At 36.6% G+C, this 27,370-nt stretch overlaps 5 protein-coding genes and 1 non-coding gene across 8 annotated transcripts in view; 1 reads left to right on the plus strand and 5 right to left on the minus strand.

Moving 5' to 3' along the window:
• LOC104713423 (S-adenosylmethionine synthase) overlaps positions 1-1,052 on the minus strand; it is a gene marked incomplete in the record, with an annotated part of 8,781 nt that extends 7,729 nt beyond the window's left edge. The window contains 2 exon segments of the mRNA XM_019233303.1: positions 16-299; positions 937-1,052. Of these exon segments, the coding sequence (XP_019088848.1) occupies positions 16-287 (272 nt within the window).
• On the minus strand, positions 5,392-12,656 carry LOC104713432 (WD repeat-containing protein 6-like). 2 transcript variants are annotated; one of them, XM_010430545.2, is made up of 21 exons: positions 12,499-12,656; positions 12,112-12,398; positions 11,908-12,028; positions 11,733-11,815; positions 11,477-11,637; positions 11,299-11,392; positions 10,921-11,003; positions 10,621-10,830; positions 10,018-10,377; positions 9,733-9,892; positions 9,423-9,614; positions 9,083-9,292; positions 8,922-9,014; positions 8,710-8,843; positions 7,778-7,861; positions 7,173-7,691; positions 6,985-7,065; positions 6,822-6,907; positions 6,105-6,740; positions 5,849-6,002; positions 5,392-5,757 (listed from the first exon to the last, which is right to left on the minus strand). In XM_010430545.2, the coding sequence occupies exons 1-21, from the start codon at positions 12,620-12,622 to the stop codon at positions 5,697-5,699; spliced, it is 3,933 nt and encodes a 1,310-aa protein (XP_010428847.1). In that variant the 5' UTR covers positions 12,623-12,656; the 3' UTR covers positions 5,392-5,696. The 2 variants fall into 2 exon arrangements, with proteins under 2 accessions (XP_010428847.1, XP_010428853.1); XM_010430551.2 differs by lacking the exons at positions 7,173-7,691; positions 7,778-7,861 and adding an exon at positions 8,021-8,539 and having other exon boundaries at positions 8,626-8,843.
• On the minus strand, positions 12,892-12,964 carry TRNAF-GAA. The gene has a single exon. It is a non-coding gene; the product is annotated as a tRNA-Phe (tRNA).
• On the minus strand, positions 13,052-15,372 carry LOC104713446. The gene has a single exon (XM_010430556.2). It carries the CDS (start codon positions 15,086-15,088, stop codon positions 13,133-13,135), a length of 1,956 nt encoding a protein of 651 aa, XP_010428858.1. The 5' UTR covers positions 15,089-15,372; the 3' UTR covers positions 13,052-13,132.
• LOC104713456 (tRNA:m(4)X modification enzyme TRM13 homolog) lies at positions 15,472-17,740 on the minus strand. Of its 2 annotated transcripts, none has more exons than XM_010430567.2 (9): positions 17,631-17,740; positions 17,478-17,543; positions 17,071-17,385; positions 16,715-16,967; positions 16,568-16,625; positions 16,386-16,472; positions 16,173-16,283; positions 15,942-16,077; positions 15,472-15,855 (listed from the first exon to the last, which is right to left on the minus strand). In XM_010430567.2, exons 1-9 carry the CDS (start codon positions 17,720-17,722, stop codon positions 15,627-15,629), a joined length of 1,347 nt encoding a protein of 448 aa, XP_010428869.1. In that variant the 5' UTR covers positions 17,723-17,740; the 3' UTR covers positions 15,472-15,626. The 2 variants fall into 2 exon arrangements, with proteins under 2 accessions (XP_010428869.1, XP_010428877.1); XM_010430575.2 differs by having other exon boundaries at positions 17,071-17,372; positions 17,631-17,723.
• LOC104713470 lies at positions 17,898-19,614 on the plus strand. Its single transcript, XM_010430589.2, has 7 exons — positions 17,898-18,249; positions 18,447-18,546; positions 18,646-18,741; positions 18,844-18,896; positions 18,981-19,029; positions 19,120-19,167; positions 19,285-19,614. Exons 1-7 carry the CDS (start codon positions 18,011-18,013, stop codon positions 19,366-19,368), a joined length of 669 nt encoding a protein of 222 aa, XP_010428891.1. The 5' UTR covers positions 17,898-18,010; the 3' UTR covers positions 19,369-19,614.

Consider the following 27,370-nt stretch of genomic DNA (forward strand, 5'->3'; position numbering starts at 1 on the left):
ATGTTGACAAGGACTTTGCATTTGTCAGCATCGAGACCAACATCATCAGAGATGAAACCAATGGAGCGGCAAGTGTCACGGACGATCTTCTCATAGTCGACTGTAGCCTTGGTAGTGATCTCACCAAAGACCATGACCATGTTGGTCTTGGTGCAAGTCTCACAAGCAACTTTGCTGTCAGGGTCTTGCTCAAGGCAGGCATCGAGAACTGCATCAGAGATCTGGTCGCAAAGCTTGTCTGGGTGTCCTTCGTTCACAGACTCGGATGTGAATAGGAAAGTCTCCATTTTTCAAAAAGCCTACAAGAACAAAAGAGTTAAAGTCAGAACAACATCATGAAAGCATTTTTAAAAATCAAAAAGAAAGATTCCACACTCAAGTGACATAAAAGATAAAAAGATTCCACCAAAATCATTATCAAAACCGCATAAAAAGAGATGCATCTTATCCAAAAAGATTCGATTTCTTCTGATACACAAAGATGCCCAAAGTGTGTTGTTATGAGAGACAGTAGTAATTCTTAAGTGATGGACAAATGATTAATCAAGGAGACTAATTTCATTAATGGCTCAGACTTAAGTGCAAATCGTTTAAAACCCCCAAATCAGTGCAAAACTGATAAACCCATTACGCAGATCCGGTACAATGAAACCTGAATCGAGTTTCGAAACTTGATAAAACGAAGTAAGATTAGATACTAAAGGACTCGAAAACGAACAGATCCAGATGCATCACGTATAACCTAACCTACTCATATCCTCAAATCTAACCCCCCAAAAAAAAAAGACTTGAGAATCTCATTTTATTAGCCACACTATCACAGATCCAGTTTCAAACTATCAAATCTGAGTCGCAAACCATCGAAAAAATCGCGAAGCATACGACCCAAACCCATGAAATCGCGAGAAAAAAAAAAAATCGAGAAAGAGGGGAAACCTGGGACGAAGGAGCGATATCTCAGATCTCGGAGAAACAGATCTATCAAAGAAGCGAATCTAATAGCGAAGAAGAAGAAGAAGAAACGAGTCGGGGGACGATTTGTGGATGAGAAGGGGGGTGAGCTATTTATAGGGATTAACGGCAGTGTTGACTGTCAACCGGATCAGTAGGTCTTCTTTTTTTTTTTTGGTGTGCTTTTGGACTTTTTTTTGGGCACTTCAATACTTTGTTCTCATCGGCTTATTCGGCTACTTGCCCGATGCTTTTAAAAACTCAATTTTGGAAAAGTGAATCATTTTAATAATATTATTTTCCTTCGATAAGGTGTTGTTGCCAAGGAAAAATAAAAGGTAGAACATAAATCTTTTTCATGGCATGGTTTTGGTAGGTGGAAAACTATGTCGTTGTTAAGAAAATATTATGACCATTGGATCTCTTGCTAAACGGTTGGATTTAGACTAGAGTCTTCTGGTGAATGATTTGACCTACCTTAAATCATTTATTTATATATAATTTAGTTTTGAAATTGTCTCTTTTTTCTAAACTATCCAATATTTTTTTAATATATTTTTTGATACAATTAACTATTTTAAGGAAATATATATATTGGAATCATCATAAAATGTTAAAATATTAGTAAATATAGGTATATATAATATATATATGTATGTATGAGACAGAGACCATTAAGGAGAAAATTTATTGAGTTGGTTTCAGTTGGTGTTAGGATTCTTTTTTTCTTTTCTTTTGGTTTTTACTAATTATGATTATCCATTCATAAGACAACTGACAATTACACAAATAAGATGATCCTAAAAAGTAAAAACATAAATAGTTTACCCAAAATTTTTATGAGATTATTTTTTCCAAAAAAAATAGTAACTTTCAATTTAAATAAAACAATATATTAAATCTAAAAGTTTTTTAATTTTTTAAAAAATTTGACTAAATATTCCCTCTTTTTCACAAAGATAGTAATTTTAGAGTTTTATTTTTGTTTAACAAATAGTGTTATTTTATATTTTCAACGCATCATTTTATATTTCTTAATTTTACCCTTAATTTAGAAGGCTATAACTGAAGTAACCCATTAATCAGTTATTAAATAAGGATATATATATATATATATATATTAATGTTTTCTTATGTGAAATATGTCAAAATGACACTCTTTATGAAACAAAAAATAGTAGTTAAATAAAATTTAAATGATATTTGTGATAAGTGTATAATAGTTTGGAACTAATAAATCTATTCTTAGGTGGATATTGTTAATTTTTAATAATGCTATTTTGGTCAAGTTGAACAATTACTTTGGTAGATAGAGTTGGAATACAAACTCTTTCCTTAAAAGAAAATTAAATTATCGTCTATATATATAAAGAATTAATTACTGATTTTAGATTTAATCAATGAAACTTGAATAACTAAAGACATAAATATGACTTTTTTACCGCAAGAATTAATTATGACTGACTTCTCATATTCGGCACATGTAACACTATTAAATGTTTTGTAATCGAGCGAATCTCTGAATTAATTAGTGAATAATGTGTAGCCAACCGGGAGGTGCCGGTGTCCCCAACAAGTAGCTGCTGATTTCGGGAGTTCTATCTACTACTAGACTGATTCGGCTCTACTCGGCTCCTTAAAACGGCTAATTCGTGTGTGTAGCTGCTCATATTTCTCTAGTGGGGTTGGTAATGCAACTCTAGCCATTTTTATTTAATTAAGAGAAGGATGTTTTTGTTTAAGGCATGATAAGCGACATAATGTTTATTTAGTTTTACTTAATCGTCATTTAAAAGAGGTCCACGCCTAAAGTTTACACACAATAAAATCGACCTGGTACAGTAATCAATATACCCGTCTTGTCAATACCATTTGTGCCATCAGGTTGCTTCTAGCGGAGTGTAACATTGTTGAATTAGTTGGTGATGTGGTATATTGGCAAATTTTGTGGTTTGTGAGGAAAGTTTTATTTTGGAAATTGAGTTGTTGTAAGCAAGAAAGCGCTAACCGCTAAATGCTAAACAGACCGTAATATTTCAACATCTAATCAAAATTTATATTCCCTACGTTTCATAATATAGGATGTTTAGAGAATTATTTTTGTTTTATAATATAGGATGTTTCCAACTTTCAATGAATTTTTAGATTAGTTTTATATTTTATATTATGCAGTCTTGGCTATAATTGGTTAAACTTTTTAAAATTAACTTTTTCTTAATATGTGTGTTTCTACTAAAATATCCTATATTTTAAAACGGAGGGGGTATAATTTTAGGCTGATTAGATTATGACATCACAAATAAGTTAAGACAAACTTACTTATTTAATTCATATCAAATATGAGTGTTTATAACTATATATATGTACATGAAGATAAAATTTAGTTAGATGTTAAAAAATACACTGATGCAAAATCTATGCAATTTTAGACCGATTTTATGCAAAATATATGCAATTTTAGACCAATTTTAGTTGAATTGATTTACCAGTCAACTTTAAGTGCTAGTAAAATAATCGTAAGTCCAAAATCGTAGAAGTCATGCGGGGAGATTACGATGAGATAAGGTTAGTAGTTGAAAGAATTGTATTTGTTGCATGCGAAACTCATGCACACAAAACAGATACACGTATTACAAAGATATATGTTTTGAGACCAGTCTTGAAATTTCGTATTTTTTAATTTGAGTCTTGAAATATACTGTGAACAACATTTGATAATTAATTACAAGAAATGGTGTCTCCCAAACGACAAATTCAAATAAACATTAATTAAGTACGTTGGAGTCCACGAATTATTATACATATCCTCACTTCTCGTTTTATACTTTTACAAATAGATATTAAGAATTATATAATTTAACTAGACTTAACTTTTTTGGATGTTTGATCAAAAAAAGAAAAAAAAATTTTTGGATAAAATCTAAGTTCATATAGTCATTACAAGTGAACCGACACATCAATTAAGAGCAATACTACTAGTCTACAACTATAGACCAGTCTATATGGTACGGCTGACGGCTGACTAGGCCTGGGCACTAATAGCCGTTACCCGTACTCGACCCGTTACTCGGCTCGTACCCGTCCCAAAAAAAAGGGTACCCGCAGCTTTAGGATCGAGTAAAGGGTATTATATTTATATTACCCGTGAGTAAGGGACGAGTATAGGGTATTAGTTTAGTTTTCAATACCCGTCTTGTTACTCGGCCCTTTACCCGTTTTGCTACCCGACCCGTAAATACCCGTTAATATTTTGTATTATTATTATTATTATTTATTATTAATTTATAGAGTTAGAGTTAAAACCTAAGTTCAACTTAGCCTAACTGAATTAATATATTATTTTTATTTTCAAAATTCGTAATTTTATAATTTTGGAACTATATATTGGATAAATTTATGAATTTTTCATTTTTTGGATTTCAAAAGATAAAATTATTATTGCGATTATTAACATTTTTCTATCGGGTACTCGTTTTCCGGGTAATAATAAAGGGTCGGAACGAGTAAAGGGTCAACTATTTTTTACCGGATACCCGTTTCTCCGGGTACCCGTTATTTAAGAGTCGAGTATAAGTAAATTTTTTCTGTTACCCGTTAGAATCGGGACGAGTAAAGGGTTGGAGAAAATTCAAGGGTACCCGTCCCGTGCCCAGCACTACGGCTGACCATATAGTAATGTACAGAACTACGAAAGCATCCGATACAGTCGACCGTTAGTAAATTTTAAAATAATATCAGCAATGATTTCCGTGAAGCAAAAAAAAATCATCAATGAGTAGTGCCTAGTGGGTATAATAAAATACTACATAATGATGTAAAAAGATCTATATCCTTAAAACTACTAAAAATAAAGCTGACGGCCTCCTTAAACTATAGTTTAAAACACATTTATCTTTTCCAAAACTAAAGAATAGTTTGATTGATCAGTCAACAAAATTTGGTGGATATGTGAAAAAACCATTGGTTGTTATTCTTCTATTGATCCGTCCATTTTTTAATTTTTTAAACGGATTTGGTCACCAAACACTTAATAGTCGAAAAATCAAATCTCAAAAGAGTTTAATTACTAATAAAATTGTATTGATTGATTAGAGAATTGAATAAGGTCATGTGAAAATGGTGATATTTGTTTTCAAAAAGGTCCCCACATGGGCACAATTCCCAATATCCCAAATCTTGAGCAATAATGTAAACTCAACAATAAAAATTGGGCTCAGAACATGATACTCCCTCCGTTTCAAAATATAGGATGTTTAAGATAAGGTACACATATTAAGATAGTTTACTTTTCTTTTAAAAAGTATCATATATATTTAAATTAAAAAAGATTCAACTAATAATAAAGAAGACCGCATAAGTAATGATTGTAGATTATTAAATATATATTAAAATTTGCATGGAAAGTTACAAGACATCTTATATTTTGAAATAAAGAAAAGAGGTCAAAACATCTTATATATTGAAACGGAGGAAGTACATGATACAACATGATACATACCACCTATTTAATAGAGCACCGACAAAAATCACAATTCTAATCAAACTAAACCATAAATTTAAATCCGGTTTACTCTGATCACCAAGCAACTCAAAATTGGTTTTGTATAATAAACTACAGGTTTTTGACATGCATTTGTTATCTCCGAGCCTCACCCTTAGCAGAGGGTAGCTTTACGAAGAAGAAGTTATGGCAGCCAAAAAAAAAAAGGGGAGTAACCCCAAAAATCGGGTTATAAACCGAGCTGTTAACCGGAAAATTCAACCATTTGGATCCCACGTCCGGCAATAGCGATTTGGTACCGCTTTCTGCAGATAGATTCAACATACAGATTTGGTGTGAGATGTCAAATGGATAAAAGAGATTATGGAAGTACTGTATGAGTGCACTATTACTTACTCATCAATGGCTTTAGCATCGAGCGCCTCTGGCTCAGGCACACTGACGACTATATGAGCGTGCTCGATCAGTTTACCATCTTTTTCAAGAAACCAGCAACGTACACGTTGATCAAGACCTGTCGAGAACACCCAGTTCGCGTCCATCCACACGCCTTCATCACATCAAAGACCAAGATTCAGTCTTTCATTAGAGAAATGGTGAAAGATAAACTAGTCTAGTAACAGGCTTATATGATTTGATCCACAAATAGTACCTTTTATGGCAGAGCTATGAGCTGATGCAATACCTCCACGGTCTGTGAGTCTGATTCCGTACTTTGGGTTTTGGTTTTTATCTATGATTTCAGATTTGTTGGCTGGACTACTAGTACTAAGGATGTTGAAGCTAAGACAATGAAGGGCTTGATCATCACCCCCGCTAATCACATTGAACATCATACCATCGCCATCACTTGGAGAACTGCTCCAGCGAGAAACATGAAGACAGTTAACTCCAGATTGATGAGCATTCTTCACGACATGTGAAGGCTTTATCTCGCTTATCTCAGGTGGAGAATCTCCTTCACCTTCGTTTTTATCATTTTCATGAGGAACGCCATTTGTGAATTCCAAAGAAGTGGCTGGATCTTCTTCTGCAGCTTCACCAACTGAGTTGCTGCTGTCTTGTGGTTTTTTAGATATATTATTGCCTTTTAACAGTTTCCATTTCCTACCACCTTGACTTCCTCTTCCAGTTCGTGGTCGTAACTGACAATCAATGAACTTTTCAATATGGATACTGGATACTTGCTTTACAAAAGCTTCTACACATTTAGTTACATCCCAAAAGGCTATGCTTCCATCTGTGGCTCCACTGATGAGGACATACACATCACTAGATGATGTATTACCTGCCAAGTGAAGTTATTAAAATTATTAAGCTAGTGGGATATTCAAGAAGGCTGTATTCCTATTAATATCAATGGCCTAACCTTCATGTGGGGGATGCAGAGGCACAACGGCGTGTTGTAGTGACAGAACTGGCGATTTTAGTGGAACCAAAGACGCTACATCAAACCTGAAATCAGACGCAGTAAATATCAAAATGAAACACAAACTCAAGGTCAAAATCCTAGTCATCAAACAAGTAATTACCATAATCTATGTGGCAAGACTAGGGCCCGTAAGGTAAGGGTGGCATCAGAGCAAGCCACAGCGACAAAACAGATAGTTAATCTGGAAAGATGAACATAAAAACATTTCAACATTTGTTATCACTGATGGGTTCAATCAAAGTAAGTAAGATAAAAACATTTCAACATTTGTTATCAGGTCATTCGAACCTGGAACCAACACATTTAACAAGAAATGCAGTGGCAGCCATGTATCTCCAGTCATCTTCGTAGCTTTCTCGCCCATGATATGTATTAGATCCTAGCTTTGTGACGTTAGCACTAGTATCTACTTCAACCCCTTCCAGTTTTGGAGATTTCTCAATCTTTCCACAAAGACGAGATTTGGTGGGCATGTCAGTAGCAAGCCATTGGAACGTCACTGAAGACACTTCCGATGAAGCTTCAATGTGTCCATTATCACTAATACAAGATTCTCCCTTTTTATTTTGTCTACCATTCCTTAAAAGCCAAGAGGTTAGAACACGCTTGGCTCCAACAGAAATCAGTAAGCAAGGACTTTCACTATCATCCACTGCCGAGTCTTGTTCGCACACGTCTGGTAAGTTAGGTATGTCTGAAACAATCATGCGCACATTTGATACACAGCAAACTGATCTCACAGCTGAGCCTCCAACATGTTCTCCTAGTAGCTCTGATGTTGACCAATTTCCAAACTCAGATGCATATCTAAATAACCCAAATACTTAGACATTTAGATAATAATACTAATAAACCGCCATCATATATCACTTCATTAACTTTAATAAACCTACCTAGTCAATCTCACAGATCCACCTTCACAACCTGTTGCAATCCAACTAGACCGATCAGATATTTTATGTTCTTCGGAATCAGACNAAGGTAAGGGTGGCATCAGAGCAAGCCACAGCGACAAAACAGATAGTTAATCTGGAAAGATGAACATAAAAACATTTCAACATTTGTTATCACTGATGGGTTCAATCAAAGTAAGTAAGATAAAAACATTTCAACATTTGTTATCAGGTCATTCGAACCTGGAACCAACACATTTAACAAGAAATGCAGTGGCAGCCATGTATCTCCAGTCATCTTCGTAGCTTTCTCGCCCATGATATGTATTAGATCCTAGCTTTGTGACGTTAGCACTAGTATCTACTTCAACCCCTTCCAGTTTTGGAGATTTCTCAATCTTTCCACAAAGACGAGATTTGGTGGGCATGTCAGTAGCAAGCCATTGGAACGTCACTGAAGACACTTCCGATGAAGCTTCAATGTGTCCATTATCACTAATACAAGATTCTCCCTTTTTATTTTGTCTACCATTCCTTAAAAGCCAAGAGGTTAGAACACGCTTGGCTCCAACAGAAATCAGTAAGCAAGGACTTTCACTATCATCCACTGCCGAGTCTTGTTCGCACACGTCTGGTAAGTTAGGTATGTCTGAAACAATCATGCGCACATTTGATACACAGCAAACTGATCTCACAGCTGAGCCTCCAACATGTTCTCCTAGTAGCTCTGATGTTGACCAATTTCCAAACTCAGATGCATATCTAAATAACCCAAATACTTAGACATTTAGATAATAATACTAATAAACCGCCATCATATATCACTTCATTAACTTTAATAAACCTACCTAGTCAATCTCACAGATCCACCTTCACAACCTGTTGCAATCCAACTAGACCGATCAGATATTTTATGTTCTTCGGAATCAAACCCGGTTTTTGTATCCGCAGAGATGAAGCATACAGAATGCAATTCTCTTCCATGAAATTGTGTATGCAAATTTAGAGGAAAGACTTTGGTCTTCTGTCCTCCAATCCAGTGTCTATGAATATGAATGACATCATCCTAAAAAATGAAACAGGTTGACATCAGTCAAAGACCAAACATTACTATACAACTTTAACCGAGAGACAAGGGATGCACCTTCACATATGCAAAACAGTTTTGCCGCTCAGGGACTTCCCCGAGGTAAAAGGAATGGGGTCGGCGCCATCCACCACATGAGATTTGTGCAACCTATTGACAGAATATAATTACAGCTCGCATTAAGAAGGTGAATAAAAGGAATAAGGCAAGGGTTGGACCTTTGCTTCAGCTGTTAAATTCCACAATATGAAATCTGTTGACGCAAATCCGGCTGCATAGTTAGTGTTTGGATGGTCTTTGGAACATTGCACCCCTTGACAAACAGATTGAACTAAGTTCAACTCTTTCAGTTGTTTCAAACCCATGAACTCTAAAGTCTGCCTCTCTCTGTCATATTCGAAATAGCATATGCAACCATCTGCTCCAGTCTAAACATGAGATGGCGCAAAAAATGAAAGATCAACAAAAGAAAATAATACTCAGGATTGCATGATTTTTTTTCCCTAATAACCCAAAAAACTACCAACAGCAAAAGATTGGGGTTTAGATTAGTCATACCGAGCATATTTCAGCTTTGTTGGAAGTTATTCGAGCAACTGAAAGACTGGAAACAGTTGAAATCCCATGAGCACCTTTGAAATATATTAGTGAAGGTATCTTCAATTCTGAAGAAACAGAAACTCCGTTCAGCATGTCCTTTGACAAAGGAAAGAGTGTGATATTGCCACGTAAATCTCCACACAGTATCACCTACAAGCAACAAGGCTTAAGACACAAAACTCTTGGCTGCAACCCAGCGATTGAAACTAGGGACTATAAAGAAAGTAATAGAACACAGACACATGGCAATAACTGAAACGGATATTACCTCATCTTCTACTGATGCATCTACACACATAATTCGCTTTTCAAAACAAGAGGAGAATTCAGCCAAGAGGGAGACATCATAAGTTCCAGCACCAGATTCTAAAGGATCGGATAGTTTCCACAGCTTCAATAGTCCTCTAGGATTGCAAGAGAAAACAAACCTGGAAGACAGAGACTGAAAATTGTAAATCTCAAAAATATTTTCGACCAAAAGATTCCACAAAATCGATGCATTGTCCAAGAAATTATTCAAATATATCATTGTTCAGGTCCAACATCTAATTACCTATAGCCTAATGATTTGCACCAGAAAGCCCCCAGTAGTTGTCTCTCTGGGCTAGCCTTCCAACTTTGATTCATGCCCGCATGCGGATTATCAATATCACCAATAACCCGAACAATTGTCATATACCCTTTGCCATCTCCAAGAGCAACCCAATCATCTAAGGTAGAAGACTCGCGTACCTCTCCGCTAGGCATGACATCCATGGTAATAATAGGCCCCCCTTCAGGTATGCAAACTAATTCGGTCCACCTTACATTTCCAGATGATAGTAACCTTGCGTGGTACAAGCAACCATGGTTTGTGGCCACATACATGGTATCTTCCTGCGTGAACTGCAAGCAACGTACATACTCACTCTTGCTGCAAGGGGAACACAATCATATTTACAATCATACACAAAAAAAACCCAGGCACTTGTTTATAAAATATTTACAGTAAAAATCAATCCAAATTAACAAAAAAAAAATATTTAGCCTCTCATCATTACTTAGCCATTACTGCCATTCATGTTCAATATCACCAACTTATGTATTCATTTGGCACACTGAACCGAAAAAAAGATCTCGTGGACACTAAAAAGTTTTGTGAAAGGACATGTACTACCTGTCCATGAGACCAGTATGCTCCGCTGAATTTGGGAGGCAGGCTGAAAAATATTCCACCTTATCTGGTGAATTAAGCACTCCTACAGTATCTAAAAACGTTTTAGATCCACATTTATGCAATTGATGCACTTTGATTGCAGAATCAAATCCAGCAGTAACAAGAAGGGATGAGTTTGGATCATACAAACATCTCCATATGCCTCTTCCACTGTATAGTACACAAAAGCTTTTTATCAGTATTAACAAAAAAGCATGATGTGCATGGTGTGATCAACAAAAACACCATGTCACCACTTACATATGTTCCTTTATCACTTCTAGCTGGGTACCATCCACGCCCCAGACACGGCATGTACAGTCCTCACCAGCAGTGACAATCAACTGAAACAGAAACAAATCCAATTTTAATAATCTACAAGTTGAATTTTAAATGTGTACATCATTCTTATATGATCATAGGCAAGAACAGATTTATACGTGATAAAATTTATGTTTAGAAATTAGAACAGTGGCAGTATTATCCCTATTTGTAAGAATCTGGCTGATAAGTTTTCTCACCTCAGAAGCGATGACATTCACATTTTTAATGATTGTAAGCTCTTAACAGAATAATCAAATAAACTCAGAATCTTTTTAAAAAAATTATATATAAGTCAAAGACATACGAGGTACATACAGAATCTGAGATGCAGCAGTCCCAAACACGAACACTGTGACCAAACAGCACAGGGCCAACGACCTCCTGCGAATCAATTTCCCATATCCTAGCGCTATAAAAGAAAAAAATTATGCCATTAAATAAAGGAAAGATGAGGTATTAAATAAATGCTTTAACACACAAATTAACTGTTCACCTACGATCATCAGAGACGGAGACTAGTTTCGATCCATCCAAAGACCACACAATGCGAAATATTGAACCCTCATGTCCTGTAAGTCTAAGCATATGGGAAGCACAATAATGCCCATGGTCGACACTGTCACCATCAAGGCCAACTACCCTCCAAACAAGGATCTGCCAACAACCAGTCGATTCCGGTTACTAAAGCTATCTTAGGCACCACACTAGTAACAAGAAATGCTAACAAGACTAAACAAAGTTAAGCCAACCTCATTGAAAATAGTGCCAGAAGCGATGCGGAGAGTAGAAATACTGTTTCCCCATAGACGCATAGTATACAGTAGACACCTTTCTGCAACCAAACAAATTACCAGTAGCTTGATAAATCAAAAGCTCTAACTTAGAGTCTTCAAAACCCTTAAACCCCAGTACAGCAAAACCAACCTGGTGACTGAATTTCAAAAGCCATGAGCGATTCTTTAACATTCCAAATGCAGAGAGAATTATCACTACACCCAATAGCTAGAAGCTTATCTTCTTCTTCTTCCAATGAACCAGTAGAGTCCTATCACAATAACAAACCTAACCCATGAGGTCTAATGTACATTATAAAATCGAGCAGACAACACGCAAAAAGAGAATTAAAACCTGTAAGAAACAAACGTCGAAGACCCAATTGCTAAGCCTCGGCAAAGAATCAAATATTTCCAAATTCACGGAGATTTCACCACTGCTCGAGGCTAATTCAACAATCAATGAAAAGATCTTCACTTTCTTCTCTCCGAATATAACAAGTTTATACGTGTATCGCTCAGCCGAACGAACAAAGCTAGTGCTACAAACAGTTCCATGGACGCGAACCCCCTCAAACACTTGAAACGAGCGAATCAACTCACCGGAACTCAAATCGTAAAGCAGAATGTCCGAACCGGATCCTAATTGAAAAATTGAAACTCCAATTACATCAGAAACCTCCAAAAATTTAATCATTATAATAGTTTATGAGAAACACAAAAATTTCTCGGGAGAGCTCACCGGCGAGAAGATAAGGAATTGAAGAAACATGTTGAGGGAGATTGAGAAAAGCTAGTGAAGAGACTTCTCCGAGATATGGACCGGCGTGTGGATTCCACTTGCGGCGGCTGTTATCATCCGCCATGGCTTTTGTTAAAACAGTGCGGCTCCGACTCCGACTTGAGAAGTTCAAAGTTTAGAGGCAACACAAAACTTTTGCAATAGTAGTCAAACTTCGCACGTGAGTCAACGAGATTAGAACTTTGGGCTTAAAATTTATAAGGCCCATTGGGTTTTAAAATATTAGAAGGAAAAAATAAAATATGCGGTGAGTGAACGAGATTCGAACATTTTGGGCTTAAAATATGTCAGGCCCATTGGGCTTTTTTAAAATAAGAATGTAAAAATAAAATATGCGGTGAGCGTGGATCGAACACGCGACCTTCAGATCTTCAGTCTGACGCTCTCCCAACTGAGCTATCCCCGCATTGATAATTTATTGTTCGACACGTATAATGATATATTAAAAAGTATTAATTTGTTTGTTTTATTCGAATAAAAAAGCGAGATTACATTTTTTTTTTTTTTTTTTTACATCGAGATTACATTATTTTTTTATTTTACTTTTGCCAAGAATATTGACTGACTGTCTTATTCATATATCGCACGAGATCCACAACGGCTCCTCAAACTGACCTTCAAGTTTATCTCCATCTTGACCGTTCAAACTCAACTGAGTCAAATCCAATTCATCCACAGTATGCCACGTCGGAGTCCCATCCTCATACCCATTCCACGTCAGCCTCCTCAACCCCGTCCCGTCTACTTTGACAACGTACAAATCCCCGTACGGCTGAAACTGATTCGGGATCGCCACAGGCTCCGCCGTTATCCCACAGAGGTTCGCCGTGAAAACTATCCAATCACCCTCCTTATTGAAACTCACGTGATTAACTCTCTCCCTCGCCGCTTCCTCCGAACCTTCCGGTCCCGCGATTTGAATCCTCCTCAAACCAGAACCGTCAGGTCTCACCACGTAAGCACCGAACGCAGCGGTGTTCTCTGGATTGTGCCGGTTAGATGAGAATCCGATGAGATCTCCTTTCGGAGACCAGCAAGGCATAGTATCGATCCATGGCCCTTCCGTTAACCGTCGTATCCCACCGCCGTTAGATTCTCCGTTAACGGCGTCTATAATGTAAAGATTCTTATGACCGGATCGGCCAGATCGGAACACGATTGATTTGCCGTCGGGAGAGCAAGACGGGAAAGCGTTGTTCCCAGTGTTTGCTAGTGTGAGAATCTTCACATCACACGGAAGCTCTTCTTTATCGGCGGTGAGATCTGATGGATCGAACTTGATTCGAGCTATCTGAACCGCCATACTCGCCGGACTGAAGATTGGACCGAGAGATGTGTAGATTACATGACGCTCCGTTGGACTCCATGAATTGTAGAAAGCTGTACGGTCTTTGATCAACGTCCATCGTTTTGAGCCGTCGGATTTCGCGACTTTGATACCACCGTTGATGTCGAAATCGGAGTTTAAAGCGATTAGATCGCCGTTAGGGGATGGTGCTGGAAACGATCCGTTTATTCTGAGTAAGCTGAGGGTTTTGATTGGTGAAACGATGGATTCGATGTTGGGGACGATTGACTCGCCTTGAGTTGACTCGCCGCCTCTGAACCGGTGGTAGCCGAGGAACTCGGAATCGGAAGATACGAAGGGGTTGTAATGGTGGAAACTCGGATTGAGTGGCTCAGTCACTGGCTGAAACGTTTTGTTTTCAAGGTCGTAAATCTCGATGTGACGGTAGGTGACGCCGCGGCGGCGGGTTGCGACGGCGATTCGTTTCCCGTCGTTGAAAGCTGCAGGTGTGAAGCAATGGAGTCCAGATGGAGTGACTCGGATCGGTACGATCGGGAAATCGGGATGTTTCTGGAAATTTTCCGGTATATCCACCCGGAATATGCTCCACCAGCCGTCGTCGGCTTGGTGGTGGAAGAAAACAGTTGAATCGCCGGACCAAGTCGGCCATCCGCCACGCTCGCATATCATCACTCTTGTGTCAGGTTCAGATGCTTTGAAAACAACGATATCAGTGTTGATCTCGTGAAACTCACCGCCCCAAGATCGAGATCCATAGGACGCGACGGCTAAGAGTTCACCCGATTGAGAAACCGCCGGGCTAAAATCAGCGACGTCTGGTGGAGTGATACGTGTAACCTCTCTCTTCTTGTCGTTGAGTTCCACGGTGTAAAGCGCAGACCAGTTCTTGAAATGACGATCAGGCTGCTCGTGAGCTGAGATGAAATAGAGTCTGTTGGATTGAGTAACGATGGGACGGTCGTGGAAGTAGCTACCCGGAGCTCCGGGAAGCTGCTCGGGTTCAGAATTTCCGGGTCGGGTTCTGAAAATCCTAGCGGATCCGTTTCGTTCCGAAACAAAGACGACGTCATCACCGCTGGTGAATTGAGCGTTGAAGTTAACGGAAACGCCGTCAGTTAAACGGCGTTCGACGGAGGTGGCGATGTGGAGAGAGAAGACGTCGAAGCCGTAGTGAGTTCGACCAACGGTAGTGAAGATGATGGTGCCTTTAGGTGTTTCCATTGCGGTGTATTTGAATGATCTTGGTGGTGGTAAGCGGCGATTGGATTATTTATAGAGTGGGTTGAGGATGTGACGACGAAAGTGTTTTGACTATTTTGTCTGAGTGTGAAGTGTGAACGGAACAAAACTGATCCGTACGTACATGCGTGTGTAATGACGTTGCAGTCTTCTTTCATAGGATCTTTATCCTCCAGTTAAATTACGTGAAAAAAAGACGCAGGGGAGATTCATTGACAAGTAGGAGAATGTGAGAAATTTGGTTTTGAATACTACACAGAACTCAGTCAATTTGACCAAAGAGCTAAAAGGAAGATTTTATAAAATTAATGTATTGTAATTTGTAGTTTATGCAAAAAATCATTTTAGATAACATAAACACACACTTAGTTGTGACTTGTAAGAGTTTCATATAATAAATATATCGAAAAAATTGATGTCGTGCACCATTTGTATATCTGTTCTAGTCTTACACCTACCAAGTATTGGAAAAACCAACAACAACAATACAACATCAAGCAAAACAAGGACTGGGTTATTATCATCCGGCAACCAGTAGAGTATTTTCAGGCGAGATGCTTGCCGGAATATACTTCACTAGCTTTGAATCTAACCCGTGATTTTTAACCCACTTCATCCTCCCCGCATCAATTATCTGTTTGCATTTAAAACCTAAAACAGCTCTTTCCATGGGTTTCATTTTCTTCACACCTTCCTCCACGCTGCTCAATGAATCATCTTTCACTTCTCCTTCTTCTTCCTCCTTTGCACTACAGCATCAGAAGAACAATTAAAATGAAATTACTTATTTTTGAAGTAAACTTCTTTATGATCTCTTAAGTCCAAGATATATTACTTTGAAACAAGAAGGTCAATGTCGTCAACACCAGGAACATTGGAACCGTGATCATCATCAACAGCCCAGCTAGTGAACGAAGTCATGATATGGAACTCGTCCTTGGAAATCCCCAGGCTAAGGATATATTCTTTATCTGCGAGACACATGACCATATATATTCTTGTTGAATTGAGAAGTTCTATAATATTCTGATAGATCAAAGACGAAGTAGTAACTGAGTTTACTTACTTATGTAGCTTTTCCATTGGCAAAGATGATGGCAACAAGTCGCAATAGCGAGACCTCTAAGTACGGGGCTTTCACCATCTTGTCTCGATAAACAACATCTTAAGCTCAAATCTATTATCAACGCATGAAAATGTACATCAATCAGCAAAAACAGACACTCATTATAAATAGAAATCCAAAAGCGTAGGAGTAAAAAGACATAAGTGTAGTGACCTGTTGCAGGACCACAGAGATGTTTCCCAACAGCCACATAAGGAACACCATGTAAAGATTCAACTGCGTTTAGGTTCAAATCCTCAACTGAAAAAAAACACAGAAGGTTTTATTTTTTTATCAGTAATACATAACCAGGAACAAGTAAACAAGAAAACGTACTAGGATTAAGGGAAACTTACTATCGATTCTCATACGCTCTAATACTAAGTTCTCCTTTTGCCTCAATGACCGATCAGCCTAGAAGCAGTAAAACAAATGTGGACTGAGAAACAAGCTAAATTACTCAAAAGAAAGGAATGAACACAAACAAAGCAAGCTAAACTAACCTTAAGCTTATAAGATTTCCTCTCGACTAGATACACCTTATTGATCCCATAGCAATCTGCTAGCATCTGTGTTAAGTATCCTCTCCCAGCGCCAAATTCAACAACCGCAGACACACTATTATCCTCTTTCTCTTCGACATTGCTTTCGCAACATCCAACATTTTCATTGCACTTCTTCAATACACCAAACTTTTCCAAGTTACCAAGAATCGAACCTTGCTGCAAAACGTGTTTCTCTTGAAACGGTATCTTCCTGCCAAACAAATCACAGAAACTATCAGTAAAACAGAAACCTTCTCATCTCACAAACCAAACCCTAACAACAACAAAAGCTCCAAACTTTTCTAACAATTTACCTATCTATCTCCTTATTAAACCATATGTTACAAGCTTCAGGCGACAGATACGAATCTTCGATATCTTTACAAATACCTCCATGAACATCATCAATTTTCTTAATTAGCTGAAGAAACTTAGAAACACTCATACTATATAGCAGATCCCTCTTCATCTCTGAAGTAACAACAGAACAAGATCCCATCTTCTTATCTTCTTCTTCTTGTCCGGCATTAATACCCTTCTGATAAAAACTTTGACCAGACAATGCTACTGTTTGTTTAAGTAAAGGACATCTCTTGACATGCCCTTCGAGATTCTCCTGCAACACAGAGCTACAAATTTCGAATCAAACAGTTTGTTACAAAACAGCAAGATAAATAGCAAATTTAAAACCTTGTGAAAAAAGAAAAAAAATTTGACTTACTGAGAAGGATCGATAGGGCATGGAATCCATTCACCTTCCAATCTCTGACTATGGTTCCCACAAAACCTGTTTAGAAAAAAATCAGCTCTCCCCACTTACTTTGAAAAAGAAAAAAAACGAAACTTTACACTTCCTCGTAAAATCAAAACTCACACAGAACTGTCGATTCGAGAATTCGCGCATGATCTCTTCTTCTTCGGAAGCCAGAAACTGCATCGGTTGCGATTACTACTCTTCGCCTCCATTCTCAGCGACAGCTTTGCTCAGCGAAGGAAGGAGAGAGAGAGAGAGACAAAGGTTTTCAACGGGTCCTAAAATGGGCTTCGTTTTTGGCCCATTAACGACCCATTAAGATTTTTAAAAAATCGAATCGATGTAACCAACCACCGGTCTCTTAAAAAGGACACGTGGCATGTCGAAAACAAGAAGCATGTTTCTTCTCCTCCTTTCATACTCTTTACATTTTCTTCCGCCGGAAAAAACTTAAATCACACAGAAAACGCAAGGAAGACGACGAAGAGACGAAGAAGAAGATGTCTGCGACGGCGATTTTTTCTCTAACAAACTCCAAAGCCTTCGTTAACGGATTCGATAACCGGACATTTCGTTTCCGTAACCCCGTAGCTGCTAAACCAAGTTCAAGATGTTTTCCTTCTCCGTTGAAGCCTTCGTCTCTTGCTTCGAGTTTCTCTCCTTTGATTTTAACCAATAGACCCTTTAAAACTTCAGTATTCAAAAGATTTGATACTCTCATGGAATGGCAAGAATGCAAGTAAGCCAGATTCTAATTCCTCTGCTAGATTTACAAAATAATACTTTAATTTGTAGAACTGATTGGTCTGGAGATACAAAGTTGAATACTTTTTCATCAACGGTAGCTTTTTAGATAGTTAAATTTTGATGCTTTTTCACTGTTCATGTGTCAATGAAGATTTTATAAACCTTTTTTTAATCTCTGGAAAATTACAGAGTAAAGATGAAGGTTGAAGTGCCAGTATCAGTTGCTTATGGACTTTACTCGGAGCGTGAATCAATTCCTAGATGGATGACATTCATTTCTTCCGTTAAGGTGATTTGACTTTGTTTGTTTGTTTGTTTGTTCATATGAACTGTTTCTGTTGGCTTTTGGATTTGTTTTTTTTGATGTTCCTTGGTTTTAGTTCTGCAGATACTGAAGGACAAGCCTGATTTATCTCGATGGACTTTGAAATATAAAGCGTTTGGTCAGAATCTTGAGTACGCTTGGCTTGCTAAGAACTTGCAGGTAAGTATCCTAAGCTCCACTCACTATCTAGAACATGTTAAAACGGCTTTGATTGCTCTATATTTGGATTTCACATTGTTTTCTTGATAATGTTTTATGCAGCCTCTCCCGAACCAGAAAATACACTGGATTTCTCTTGAAGGCCTTCCTAACAAGTAAACAGAACTGAAACGTATCAGTGATTCTGAATCTCCATCTCTTGAACCTACCTTGATGTAAAGGTCTTGCTTTTTTTACAGGGGCACTGTCCGCTTTTTCCCGCTAGGTCCTTCATCATGTGATGTAGAAGTGAGATTTCATTGTTCATAGCTTTGGTTTCGAGTTTCCTTCACCAGTTTCATCACTTCTTTTCTGAGTTCTTCTTTGCTTTGTTTGCAGCTAACCTTTGCATATGAAGTCCCCCTGCTACTTATTCCATTCGCAGCGGTAAGAAAGCATTCTTAATTCAACCTGTAAAATTGTATCAATATTCAATGATTTAGTGAGTGAAGATCCTGTAACATTTTCCTCTAATGTTTTACAATTCATCTTTGTTTTCTTCAGGCACTTCAACCGCTAATGCAAGGATTGATCAAGAATAGTTTGGAGCAATTTGCAGAGATAGCAAAAAGCACAAAGACCACTTAGTTAAACATTACAACACAACATCATTGCACTGTTCTTACAGGAGTTTGCACAGAGAAACCTCATATAGATTTTTTATAGTGTGCATTTCATACAAAGAACTGGTTATATATATATATATATAATCACAACATTTTACTCTTCGTCTAAATTTCTGAGTTTATTATATCTATGTTGTCAGGAAAATAAACATGCAGCATTCTTATGTATCATTGTATATGAAAGAAATGAAGTAAATTTGATAAAATATAGGATCAAGGTTCATCCCTTTTTAATATATATAAATGTACATACGTTTCTAACTAATTCAGTCTCATCCAAATTTTCACTTAATTTTAATATAAGGATAGTTGTATGTTGTAACTTGTAACCAGTTAAAGACCATCAAAGATTTTGCCTTATTTTTACATAGAGGGTTCTCCATCCAGATGATGATATTAATATTTAATATTTATGAATATGAATGCCTAAGTTTGATGTTTTTCAAAAAACCCTAAAAAAGCTCTCCCTTCTTTCTAAAAAAAAACTAAATCCGTTGCCGTCTAGTTTTATCGATTCCGGTGGCTTTCTCGTCATCGGAGCTGGGTTTCTCTATTTAAGTAGTTGTTTCTTTTACTTTCAGCACATCCATATCCATTTTTCTTCTAATGGCCTCAGATCTGATTTTCTGGATCTAGAATTTTTAAACCTACAATCTTCTTAACTTTGGTTCAGCTTCTTGGCTTATGTCCCCTCCGTCAAGTTCAGCTTCAGATCTGGCCGTTTTCAGGATAGAGGCAGCTCCAACCGATCACTCACTACCTCAGATGAAGAAATTTCACCATCGTAAATCTAAATCTCTTTCCTTTTTCAAGAATCTTTCACCATGAAGGATTTCTAGGTTTTGGTTGTGTCTCACCGCCTCTGGTAGCTCATATTCGGAGCAACTTAAGGAGGGTCACACGACACTCTCATCCGGTTTTATTTTGATGGTTAAGGAGGTTCTTGTTTTGTAAACCGTTTGTGTGTTTTTTCTTGTCTCATATTTGTTTTTAACTTTCAAAAGTTTAAGTTTTAATTTTCTTTTTTGGATCTCTGGATTCTGTTCCGGGAAATAATCGTTTGGATGTCGTGTATTTTATCTGTCTGGGTTTTTCCCCTTAGTTTACCTTGTTTGATCGTAGCCTCCGGGAGTGTTCTTGTACTCGCCGGCTTTAAGTCTCCGGAAGGATTGATTTTCTTGCCGACCTTTGTATTTCATCTTGAAGTTTATCAATGAATCATTTAAATGAAAAAAAAAGTTTGATATTTTTCTTTTTGTTTCATATGCCAATTCAGTTTTATCATATCAAAACAATAACTAGATAAATACCCGCGCTATTTGTAAAATTTAATAATAATAATTTATATATAAATTATCGATTATCTAATTGACTATTTTTACTTAGGTAAACAATGATATTTACGATAATACAAAAACAAGATGTTGTTTTTAATTCTAAATTTATAATATCAAAAGTAGATAGATACCCATGTTGTACAACACGAGAAAATGTTTACATTAACTTTATTGTAATTTGGTAGTTACAAACCAATAATAAAAAAATTATTGATTTTAATCTATACATATTATAATCGAATGTCTTCATATTGCAACTCCCATGTCTTTGTCCAAACTAATTCATGCCTAATTAAGATAGCTGAAGAAAGCATGACAACAAAAAACTTGCCTAACCAAGCTTCCACTACCCCAATAGCCTGTTCTAACTAAATCGTTAATGTATTCTTGATCATCATCTAACAAACTCAAAGCAAAACATGCATTTTTATATTCAGAATAAACTACTCCATTAACAGTCTTAATCTCATCAAAATTTCTAGGACCTCTCTGCTCATTCAACAAGACTCTCAAATAATATCCATCTTCCATAATTTTTGGGACATAATTGATTCTTCCAATCGCAAATCCTCTTTGTCTTAGAATAAAGTGCTTCTCTTTTGAATCATATTTGAACTTGTTTGGTATTTCTGGATAAGTTAGTGCTTTGTCTTAGAGCTAACCTTGTTTAGATTCATCCATGCTAGAAACATGGAATTATCTACGTAATCTCGATTTAGAATTGCTTCAACCTCATCATCACCCTTGAAATAGATTAGTTGTTCACCCTCTAGATGGAAACTTAGTTTAACAACTGGTGTAGACCGGTAATGAATATTAAATTTAAAAATCCTCCATGCTGCTTCACGGGTAAACACATACCTGAAAGATAAAACAAAACCATAAGTTATCATCTTACAATATTGTTAAAAATAATATAAAAGAGAAAGCAAAATAGAGCCTGAAATACTAAATATTACCTGCAATCAAACTAATCTTAATTTCATTGTCTGGTTTGTTATTCACTTTCTCTGAAGCCTCTCTAGTTTGGTACTCATTGATGTGTTTGTATTTTATAGGATTTTAACAATAGTTTTTACATTTGTTTTGAGTCTTTTATGAGTCAAAGTGTGCTTTTAGAGTCTTTTTAGTCTTTTTTGAGTCTATACAGGTTTTAGGTTGCTCTGGAAGGAAACTGGACATTTTGAGATGAAAATATACATTTGGAGGTAACAAACCAGTTGAAACATTAGAAGTTTGGCCTCAGACGAAGGACATTCCACCTTTATATCTTTCTCAATTTTGGACACAAGCTTCATGAATATGTTATCTGTTATTTCCAAGTGGTTTGAAGAAGATCCAACGGTGCAATCAAAAATTATGGGCAATATAGTGAAGACAAATCAATCTGGCGAGCACAAACGAAGCATGCGCAGAATCAAGACACATGATTGACTGGTCTTCACCTGGGATCAACCGATCCTGTTCCTGACTCAAGTTTTCCTTTTTCGTTTTAAACCGACTTTTAGGATTTTAAATTTCAAATTGATCAAAGGTCAATTAAAACCTAATGTGTACTCAAATCACTAGTGTAAAGCTAAAATGACCTTTCAATGAGCATGTGGCGAACTTCTTTTCTGGAACTCAATGGTATACATAGCTGTAGATAGGATAAATATATTAAAAAAATAGACAACAAACTTCAAGTCTCTTGATTAAAAACAAGGAAAATGAAACATTACTAAGAATTTAAGAATTACCAAAGACAGTCTTCTCTAATATATGTCATTTTGTCAAATTATGCTTAAGAGAATCAAACTTCATCTTAATAATCCTGCAGAGGATGTCTTGTCTACCATCTACATTCAATTTCCGCTCTTGAAGAAATCAAGTTAGCTCTGGCCACTTTGGATAACATGTGAAAGTGATAAAAAGATCTGAAAATCCAAAGTGTTTAGATATAGCCGTTGTATCTAAATAGTTTTCTCTCATATATCTATGACCACCAGTGAATGATTTTGGTAAATAAAACTGCCTCCCTTGCTCATTCATATCTACATTTTTCTTCTGCCGCCTTTTTAACAATGTTAAAATTCTCTGCCCTTACACTCGCTTGATTGTATTTGATGTAACCCAACCAGTTACTCTCGATGGCAGTATAAGAATCAACCAAGAATTGTTGGAATAAGCGTCTAAAATGCTGAAGGGTCGTTGACTCATTTCTCCTCTCCTGAATTCGGAATGCAAAGAACTGTCTCATGCGTATTTGTTTTCTTTCTTTTTTACTCTTAACCCTTCCCACTTTTTTGTATGCCCTTTTTCAATTTCAAGCATGTAACCATCTTCTCTAGAAGGAAATAATAAGGGATACCATAATGCTAGATAAGAGATATGCAATTCACTTATATTTCCTTTGTAGTTCACCAGATTTTGCTTGAACAACAATATCGCGATGATCCATTTCCAAATTGAAATTTCCATGAATCAATGCAACTACTTCAGAAGCTGTTGGCATGTTACATCCTCCCATCCTTTTCACGACTACTAACTATCCTTATATGGAAAGTTTCATCAGCATTTGTATTGAATTTCTCTCTTGCTGATCTAAATGTGTCGACATATGGATTCACATCATCCAACATTTTCATGATCTTCTCAATTAGTTGTTAGAAGTTAGAAGTTTAACCCTACTATCATGTGGCTTATTACAAAAATGTCATTGCATTTTAGTTAATTTAATAACTAACAAAGGACTAGCTTATATTAGTTTATAAAATAATAAAACAATATTTTCAAAAATATTTAATAAAAATATTTTAAATTTTTTATTTATTATTTCAGAAATCTTAAGAAACAATAACAAACTATTTTGAACAACTATAAAACTTGTATTGAAACTATAATTTTGGAAGATTTTGTGGGATTTAGGAAATTTGGAATTTTGATAGATTTTAGGAAAGTTGATATGATTTATGTTTAAAATCTTTAAAATCTCACCTAAAACCATGAGATTTGGATTTTTGTATTTTTAACTAAACAATCCTCTCAAATCCTCTAGAATCCCTAAAATTTATTAAAATCCAAATCTACAAACTGTTTTGAATAACCGTGGATTTTAAAGTAGATTTTTAAATCATCAGTTCAATAACTGTAAATTTTAATAGACTTTTTAAATCTATGATTGAATAACATAAGATTTGTAAATTTTACACAAATCATTTAAAATGTCAAGTTGAATACTGTAAGGAAAGGCTTGTGTGTTATTGAGATGTTTGTACAATATATATACATAAGATACGTAGGGTTTCACCACTACTAGTTTACACATTTATCCTTTACATATATAACTCTCCTATATGCCCCCTCAAGATGGAGGGAGTTTTTGCACTCCAATCTTGACATTAAGAGTATGAAATCGAGGACCCAGTAGAGGTTTAGTCAATGCATCCGCGAGCTGATCATCCCCAGATATGTGAGCAACACGTAAAACACCCGATTGAACATGCTCTCTGACAAAGTGATAATCAATAGCAACGTGTTTCATCTTGGTATGGAACACCGGGTTGGCACACAGGTAAGTAGCACCAATGTTATCACAGTAGATAACAGGAGCTAATGGTAACGCAATACCCATTTCTTGAAGCAACGAGCAAACCCATCGCAGTTCGAGGCTGTATTCGCAACTGCTCGATACTCTGCTTCGGTGGAGGAACGAGACACACTGCGCTGTTTCTTGGAGGACCAAGAGATGGGACTGCCACCAAAGTAGATAATGTAAGCATTGGTGGAGACATAGTTGGCACGATCACGACCCCAATCAGCATCAGAAAACGCATGGACGGTGAGCGGAGCATCTCGGCGAAGGAAAATACCAAGAGAGTGAGTACCATTAAGATAATGTAATACACGCTTAACAGCCTGCCAATGTGCATTTGTCGGTTTATGCATAAATTGTGATAAACGATTTACCGAGAAAGCAATATCAAGTCTGGTGAACGCCAAGTACAGAAGGCTGCAAACCACCATTCGATAGTCCTTGGCGTCGGCAAGTGGTGTCGCAGACAGAACCGTAAGTGTGGAGGAGGACGACATAGGTGTGGGAATAGGTTTAGAGTCAAGCATATTCACCTTGGCTAAGAGATCAGTGATGTACTTGTGCTGCATCAGATGAAGCCCCGTTGGTGTTCTAATCACCTCAATGCCTAAGAAATAACTACCACCGGAGGAGGTAGAACCGGAACCGGACACCTGGAATTGAGAACACCTTCGCGCACTATGACCAAAGACACCAAAGAGTTGGCATCGACCTTGGTAGCCACGGCCTTGAGATCCTCGAGGGTGATGTTGTTGACCGCGAGGGGCATAGCGATTGGATGAACGAGGGTTGTTGTTATTGCCATGGCTCTTGTAAGACGCAACATTAGTAGTAACAGGTACGAGCGACGAGACTGAGCCTTGGGAGAGGAGCTTCAACTCATAGTTGATCAACTTTTCATGCAACGTTGTTAAAGATGGAGGTGTGTCATGGCCATCAATTTGATCAATCACCGGTTTGTAATCTTCTGGAAGGCCGGTGAGAATATAATCAATTTGCTCTTCAGGTTCATAAGGTTTCCCAAGAAGAGCAAGCTGATCAAAACGAGTAATGAAGCCTTGAACGTATTCATCGACCGTACGAGAGCCCTTCTTCCACATGCGGATCTGTTCACGGATCTGCTTGATGTGACCCCAACTTGGACGAGCATAGGTAGAGGAGAGAAGACTCCAAATCTGAGCAGAGGTGGTGGTTTTAGACAAGACCAATTGAACCTCAACCGAAATTGCACCCAACAAAGAAGAGTAAATGAGTTGATCTTGTCGCTCCTAGAACGTGTAATCAGGATTGACCGTAGTAGCACCATTCGTTGTAACTGTTGGAGCCGGTGCAGCCATAGATCCGTCGAGGTAACCGGCGAGACCATAACCGGCAAGCAGAGCACACACTTGACGATTCCACATCAAGAAGTTGGAAGCAGTGAGCTTGGTGACATTCGACATATTGACCGTGTGAAGGTTTGTGGTAGCAGAAGAGTCAATGACATCAGAAGAAGCCGCCATGAGAAGAGAAGCAAGGAAGAAGAAGAGAATAGAAGACATAGAAAGAAGAAGGAGGCGGCGAGAAAAAGAGCTAGGTCTTTGGATCCTATTGGTCTGATACCATGTAAGAAAAAGGTTGTGTGTTATTGAGATGTTTGTACAATATATATACATAAGATATGTAGGGTTTCACCACTACTAGTTTACACATTTATCCTTTACATATATAGCTCTCCTATAAATACACCCCTCTTAATTTTATTTATAAAACTAAATTTAAATATTTTTTATCCTAAATTGTTTAATAATGAAAGATATATTTTAAACCTAAGATACAACATTGCTTATATTTTAAATATATATAAAATTATATCTAATTTATTCAATATTTTGCAATGTACATCGACGCATTATCATCTTATTAAAATCTAACAAATCACAAATGTTAGATTTTATTCAATATAATATATACAATTAACAAAATATCAAAAAGTTAAATCGAGATTTCTAAACACGATCGCTTCAACACGGGTTTTGTTTTATTTTATGGATTTTAGCAAATTTATATAATTCACGGATTTGAATATTGTATCATGTACGAGGTTGAAATCAGAGTATGAAACTAAGTAAATTAAATATAAAATATTATAAAATGTACAGAGTAAATCAAATAAAACTTTTACTATTATTTTATAACTAACAAATTACAGTAAAATTTACGCAAACATTTCCCATGCTATACAGCACGGATAACTATCTAGTATATGAGTTATTATAAAAAAACTTAAGAGATTAAAGAAACACAAAATATTAGTATAGAAAAATAAAAAGAAGGGTTCAAAAGTAGTAGTAGAACTTGAGACATGTGGGTCAACTCACTAAAAACAAACCAAATTTGCAATTGTATAATACATATACAAGCCTAAATTAAAAATTTCATAAATGTTATGGGGTCAGTTGACCCCCTCCTTATTCACTAGCTCAGCACCAACCTATAACCATTTCTATGTGTAAACTCCATTTTAGAGAAATAAACCTTTCTAACCTATCCCAAAATAGATATCTCTATTTTTGTGTCCATGTTATAGGGGGCTTTAATTCTTTTTTCGTTAAATTATAAATTAATAATTAGTCCCTTATTTTATATATATTCAAAATTTATACCCAAATAAAGTTAGTTATTATTTCTTTCATACCTAAACTTATAAATAATATGGAAACAAAATTGTTTAGCAATTCTTAAGCAAAATTTAAGCAATTGTTTTGCAAATTTTTACACTTAGTAATATTTTCAGATTTGCTTTTTCTTATTTACACATTGTTATGGTTTTGGTGTGTGGCATGTATCATTTTTATCTTTGCATTTTTTTCAATTATAAATATAGTTGGATCCTATTTTATAGGATCCAATTATTGGAGATGTTCTAAGAGTCTTCCTCTTTCTCTATGATTTGAAATATCGAAACCTTCTCTTCCACTTAGCGTTTTCCATACTTAGTAATAATTTTCGATTTGCTTCTCTTCGTTTTCTACGTTTCTCTTTGTCGTGATGATTAAAGTGATAGTTTTTCT

Source organism: Camelina sativa, chromosome 2 (assembly GCF_000633955.1).
Source record: "Camelina sativa cultivar DH55 chromosome 2, Cs, whole genome shotgun sequence".
NCBI classification, from domain to species: Eukaryota; Viridiplantae; Streptophyta; class Magnoliopsida; order Brassicales; family Brassicaceae; genus Camelina; species Camelina sativa.

Bases quoted from the DNA above. Each gene is read 5' to 3' on its own strand.
- LOC104713432 (XM_010430545.2), bottom strand. From the start codon at position 12,622: ATGGCGGATGATAACAGCCGCCGCAAGTGGAATCCACACGCCGGTCCA. The intron at 12,399-12,498 runs GTGAGCTCTCCC...TTTTTCAATTAG, and splicing joins AATTCCTTATCTTCTCGCCG to GATCCGGTTCGGACATTCTG. The intron at 11,638-11,732 runs GTTGGCTTAACT...GGTTGTTGGCAG, and splicing joins CTGGCACTATTTTCAATGAG to ATCCTTGTTTGGAGGGTAGT.
- LOC104713446 (XM_010430556.2), bottom strand. From the start codon at position 15,088: ATGGAAACACCTAAAGGCACCATCATCTTCACTACCGTTGGTCGAACT.
- LOC104713456 (XM_010430567.2), bottom strand. From the start codon at position 17,722: ATGGAGGCGAAGAGTAGTAATCGCAACCGATGCAGTTTCTGGCTTCCG. The intron at 16,626-16,714 runs GTTAGTTTAGCT...TACTGCTTCTAG, and splicing joins GGAAATCTTATAAGCTTAAG to GCTGATCGGTCATTGAGGCA. The intron at 15,856-15,941 runs GTAATATATCTT...CTGATGCTGTAG, and splicing joins ATTGACCTTCTTGTTTCAAA to TGCAAAGGAGGAAGAAGAAG.
- LOC104713470 (XM_010430589.2), top strand. From the start codon at position 18,011: ATGTCTGCGACGGCGATTTTTTCTCTAACAAACTCCAAAGCCTTCGTT. The intron at 18,250-18,446 runs GTAAGCCAGATT...GGAAAATTACAG, and splicing joins ATGGAATGGCAAGAATGCAA to AGTAAAGATGAAGGTTGAAG. The intron at 18,897-18,980 runs GTAAACAGAACT...CTTTTTTTACAG, and splicing joins CTTGAAGGCCTTCCTAACAA to GGGCACTGTCCGCTTTTTCC.